Raw genomic sequence first — 5,692 nt, 5'->3', positions numbered from 1 at the left:
GCCGGCAAGCTGCAGGCCATCAAGCAGGAGCCGGTGGAACTGGAGGGCTATGCCCGAGAGCCCCGGGACGACCCCGGCGCCTACCGGGCGGCCGTGTATCAGAACTACGTGGGCAGCTCTTTCCCTGCCTACTCACACTCCCCGCCTCTCCTGCCGGCCAGCCGGTCCTCCAGCAACTCCCCGAGAACGTCGGAAACCGATGATGGTGCCGTGGGAAAGTCCTCGGACGGAGAAGATGAGCAGCAGGTTCCCAAAGGCCCGATCCACTCGCCCCTCGAGCTGCAGCATGGACATGCCACGGTGGTTAAAGTCCCGGAAGCGAACTCCTCTGCTTTGCCACACAAGCTCCGCATTAAAGCCAAAGCCATGCAGATCAAAGTAGAGGCGCTCGACACTGACTTTGAGGCCACTCACAAACTTCCCTCGCCCGTTGGCACGACGGCCAAGAGGCATTTCGGACTGGAGAAGCTCGGTGCCCCAAGTGCGGGCCATCCCCCCCTCACGCCTTTTTCAGTGCAGGTGACTAACATCCAAGACTGGTCTCTCCGGTCGGAACACTGGCATCAGAAAGAACTTATGGGCAAAACTCAGAACAGTTTCAAGACTGGAGTTGCTGAAATGAAAGACAATGGCTACAAAGTGTCCGACCCAGAGAACTTGTTTTTGAAGCAGGGCATAGCAAACCTATCTGCAGAGGTGGTCTCGCTTAAGAGACTTATAGCCACACACCAGATCTCTGCTTCCGACTCGGGGTGAATTACTACTGACCAGCCTCTCCCGGGGAGGCGTCCCGGCCGCCATGCGTGCGTTCTGTATCAGGCTGTTTCCCTGGACCTGTGATGTCATTTCACTGTACTGTTCACACGTTGTCTGTCAGGTCTCTTTTTCTGCACAAATTATTATGAAGATTAGATTGTGTTATCACCCTGCCTTGTGTATAGTCAAATAGTCCATGAAAAGACTGTATATACTGAACATTATTTTTTTTGTTCTATTAGAAAGTGTGGAAGTTACCAGTTTCAATAAAGGATTGGTGACAAACACAGAATTTCTGCTCCGTTGCACTTGATTTGAGGGTAAAGAAAAACCATTTAGATATTTAGTATTCTGCATTTTACTTATTTAGGGGTGCTTTCCCCCCTGAGTAAGGGAAAACTGGAGTGTAAGTTCAGCAAATAATTTGTTTTTCTTCTAATTTGGCCCCGGCTATAAATGAAAATCAAAGAGAGGGGGAAAGTAACAATGAGTTTTGTTGCATTTGAGACTACTTTGCTAGTTTGCTCCCCATTATCTGTTTTTCTTTAAAGCTAAGTTTTCTTCATATTTTTTTAACTAGAAAAATCCAATATTTTTGGCATCAGCTTGTCTTTAGTCATCTCTCTTTAAGTATGACACATGGGTGTGAATAGTTGAGTCACTGACCCACTTTATTAATTAGAGGTTTTTTAAAAGGGTGAATAAAGACTAGGGATGAAGTCATTTTTAAAATGTTATTGTAAATCTTAACAGTTCTAGAGTAGTCATCTAGGGAAGTAACCTAATGAGATTGTTTTTATTTAGTTTCCAAAATTTTAAAGAACATATCAGTTATCACATTTCAGCATACACGGTCTGAGTCTATGTAACGACTTGTGTTTTTTATGATTTGTCAATGAATATAAATAATAGTTCTAGTTCAGAACTCTTCATAATGCACAAGCCCAGAAGAAAGCCTCCTGAGTAAGTGGATGGGAAGACCGACCATCATGGTGATTAGTCGGGGCTGTCAGGCACAGGCTGCGTGTTGTCCGGCAGCCTCTGGCGCCGGCGCGGTGGGTGTGGGTGCTGTTGGTCAGGCACAGCGGCGTCCATAGCTCCGCCCTCAGAACTGTCTCTTCCCCGCCGACCTCTCTCCTCCAGACGTTGGTCAAGGGACTTGAGGCATCACAGAGCGGGTGCGCAGCGGCCAGCCCTCACTGCCACCTGTACCTCAGGGGGCCTTTCCCAAGAGCCCAGGCGTAGCACTTCGTTTGAAGGGTCTACAGTGTTGGCACGGCTCCACTCGAGTAAAAGCCTGGTTTTTGTGTTAAACTTCCTGCACTTTCATGTTTTAAGAAAGTAGTCCTTTGACGGAAAGGCAGTGCCAGCTACACACGTGCCATCCACTTTGTCCTGCTGGCCACAGTGACCACTTTTCTCTCTGAAATCTCCTGGCTCTTAGAGAAATGAGTTCCTGGCCTTGGCCTCGGCCTTCTCTCGTCAGTATTTTATTAGTGACTGGGTGGGGCCCAGAGGCTTTGCCAATGTTGCAAAGCACAGGGGGGCTTAGATATTGGATGGGAATCAGAACCCAAAAGCATCTAACCGTCTGGAATGGATGGAATGACTAACAACATGAGTTATAATAGGGATACAGTGGAAAGTTAGGTTTCTATGTTAAATGAAAAAATGTAGGTCCCTGCACACGCAGCCTGGCATGGGGTGCTGCTACAGGACTCGGACCAGGACCGAGAGGAGCGGAAGCTGCTGCTGGACCCGCCTGGCCCCCCCGCCCCCCACCAAAGCCCTCCATGGAGCTGAGCCCACTGCACAGCCTTCTGCTCGCACAGATGCGCAGGTCCTGCTCTCCACTCTCACCAGGACAGCCAGCAACATCACCGCCGCGTCCGCCGCCGATTCCCAGGGCATGGAGCAGCGTGAGTGCCTGGGCCGGGCTCCGGGACGGCACCCGAGTGCCTGTGCTGAGCAGCAGCCTGGCCCATTGGAAGAAGCTGCCGCCGCTGCCATCTCCCCCGGTCAGCCCGCCAGGCGCTGCCAGCGAGCCCACCCTGTCTCCCACCTGCAGCCTCCAGGAGGGCTGCTCCGGCCTGCAGTGCTCTTCCTCAGACCCGCGTGGGCGCAAGAGAGGCGCTGCTCGTACTGTTCGGGTCCCATGAAGACAGGGCGCTTGGACAGCTCTTCTCCCGCCTTCACCCTGCCTCCCCTGGCCCGGCCTCCCGCGGCCGGTACAGTACCACCTGCTGCCATCACGGAGAAGAGCGTGGAGGAGGAGGAGAGCGGGCTGGAAGCCTGAACAAGTGAGGATGGAGCAGGAGAGGGTAGAACCACTGGCCTTCGAAGCCCCGGCCAGGGGTGGGTGGGGGTCAAAAGGCCAGGGCCGGGTAGGTCTGCACTGTCACCGGGAAGGAGTGAGGGTGACCACTAGGGGCCTAGGCGGGCCTTTCCCACTCGTTCCCGTGGCCTCGCTCCTGGCCCCTCTCCCTGACTTGGTGCTCACAGGCACCTCACGAGGGTTTGTGACCAGTGTCTGGGGAGCTTGAATTTGAATTAATTGATTTGTATCTCTAGCACCCTGGGTTTTTACATGTTTGGTGTTTGGTTGTTTTTTTTGGGGGGGGGGGTATCTCCCTTGATAAAGGAAATGTATTAAATTTAAAAAATTTAAAGGCTGGCTAAGTTCACAGTTGGGGAAAAACAGTAAGATAACTAGGCATATGGAGGGGCTTCAGTTCCCTGCAGCTTGCGCATCACCGCCCAGTGGCACGTTGGCTATGGCAACACAGACAGCGCCCAGACACGAAGGCCACATCCTGCCCGCGGCCCAGAGGCGCAGCAGCCGGCGCTCAAGGCACCCTGTGAAAGGGAACGTGTTACGAAAACTTGATAAATTTCCCCCAAGAGGGATGACCCTTCTTCTCTGAGGTCCTGGGAGGGGGAAGGACAGGCGGACTGGCCGAACGGCAGGGCCGAGCTCTGTGGGAGGAGGGTGGCGGGCAGTGTGGCCGCAGCCTGGAAGGCGTCTTCTGAGCAGCTGTTGGGAGTGCTGCCTAGTGAGCGTGTCCCCCGATGCCCTCTCCTTAGTCAGTTTTCCTATGATTTCAAGAATCTAAGATGTGGTTGGGATGATGTTCAAAACGTTACACCTTAAAAATAAATGGATGTCCAGCCAGCATGGCTCAGTGATTGAGCGTCGGCCTGTGAACCAGAAGGTCAAGGTTTTATTCCCAATCAGGGCACATGCCCAGGTTGTGGGCTCGATCCGTAGTGTGGGCGTGCAGGAGGCAGCTGATGAATGATTCTCTCTCATCATTGATGTTTCTATCTCTCCCTCTCCTTCCTCTCTGAAATAAAAAAACAAAACAAAAACAAACAAACATTAAAAAAGTAAATAAATAAAAGGATGGCATAAACTAGCAATCCTCTCCCCAGTCCTTCTGTCATGGTATGAGCTGAGGAATGCTGCGCCTCCCCCTCCGCTCGCAAAGCTCATAGACGATGTAGGATGGTTTACGGCCGAATGAACCCGTCACTGCACTCAGGCGAGCAGCAGAGGCCGGAGCAGCAGAAGTCAAACACTCCCAGAAGGTGCTGTCCGGCGGGGGCACCGCGGCCGGCAAAGCTGCTGCCTCCAGGGCCGCCCCCACGGGGCACGGAGGAGGGCGGCCACAGGTCAGCCGTGGGACATTGTGGCAGAAACGGTGCGTTTCTCTCCACTGCCCTGCACAGGCGAGCAGGAGCAGAGGGTGTGCATGTGGGCTCACAGAGGCAGGCCTGCGGCTCAGCCCTGGCCCCTGTGGAGTGCAGCAGGCATCCCCACGCAGCCCCCATCAGCACACCCTCCTGTGGCCACAGTGTCTCCTTGTTATTTTTGCTGCTGTGCCCATTCTATAAAGGAGAACATTGAGACCGAGAGGTTAACTCGCCAAAGCTCCCGTGGCAGCCGAAGCCAGGCCCGGGAGCGGGAAAAGGCTGCCAGCTGCAGAGTGCCCCTGGCCCGGGCCCTGCAACGGCCGAGGGCAGGCCTCAGGGGAAGGGGCGTCGCAGGACGTGTCTGGTGGGAGAGGCCTTCTCTCTGGGACTCAGTGAAACTGCTCTCTGAACACCTATTTCCTACTTCCTAAGAACTCTGTTTGTTATCTCCAAGGCACAAATACTCCCCAATGAGAACAGCACGCCTGTCTCCGTTCACTTGGCGTTCACACATTACCTCTCCTGAGACTCAATCCCTCGCCGCCGGGCTCCGTCACTCTTCAACTCATTTTTTAAACCCAGACACTTTCCCTCAAAAATGAGAATCACTGGGGCTCCACTTGGTTTTTGGAATGACTTGCACAGTGGCCCCCTGTCTGTGAGCCCCAGAAACATTTAAAGGAGAAAAACTTGCCAAGAATGTGAGATTGTGGGATATTCAGGATAACAGCGAGGACGGGGAGAGGAAAGGACCTTCAGAACGGACTGCAGTCTAGAATGTGAACTGGGGTCTTCACGGGAGGCCACCGTGTCAGCAGGTGTGGCGGCGGCAGCGTGTGCACGGAGCCCTGAGACCGAGCCCAGGGCCTGGGGTGGACCGAGCAGGGCCGATGGAGCTGAGGGCCGTCCTGGCACGGAGGGAGGGCAGGCGAGTTAGGAGGTGACAGGTTACAGCACGAGGGCTTCCTGCTTAGGAGGTGGCAGTCTGCACACTGGCCACACCGTGCAGACCGAGAGGACTGCTCAGAGCAGTGAGCGGAGTACCCCGGGCGGCTATGACTGCCGGCTTGGCCTCTGGTGAGTCAGTGCTGTCCACGCAGAAGGAGAAGGTGACTTTGGGGAAAGTGCTGAAGAAAGTCCGAGGCTCTGAAGGGTGGGACTAGCCCTGTGAAGGCCCAGGTGCATGAACCCGGCCTGGAGGGACATGGCCTGGAGGGACATGGCCTGGAGGGGGCCCTAGAGG

General features: G+C 54.3%; 1 protein-coding gene and 1 pseudogene across 1 annotated transcript in view; both read left to right on the top strand.

The window, feature by feature from the left end:
- Positions 1-1,048, top strand: part of NFIL3 (nuclear factor, interleukin 3 regulated) — a 2,111-nt gene extending 1,063 nt beyond the window's left edge. Inside the window, exon 2 of the mRNA XM_014530675.1 lies at positions 5-1,048. Coding sequence (XP_014386161.1) covers positions 5-756 — 752 coding nt within the window. The 3' untranslated portion in view covers positions 757-1,048. The remainder of the gene's footprint in view (positions 1-4) is intronic.
- A 255-nt stretch (positions 1,049-1,303) lies between these two features.
- LOC102244203 lies at positions 1,304-3,928 on the top strand (annotated as a pseudogene).
- Positions 3,929-5,692: the final 1,764 nt, after the last annotated feature.

This window comes from Myotis brandtii, unplaced genomic scaffold, assembly GCF_000412655.1.
Source record: "Myotis brandtii unplaced genomic scaffold, ASM41265v1 scaffold760, whole genome shotgun sequence".
NCBI lineage: Eukaryota > Metazoa > Chordata > Mammalia > Chiroptera > Vespertilionidae > Myotis > Myotis brandtii.
Note: the sequence above shows the minus strand (reverse complement) of the source record. Positions and strands in the feature narration are given on the sequence as shown.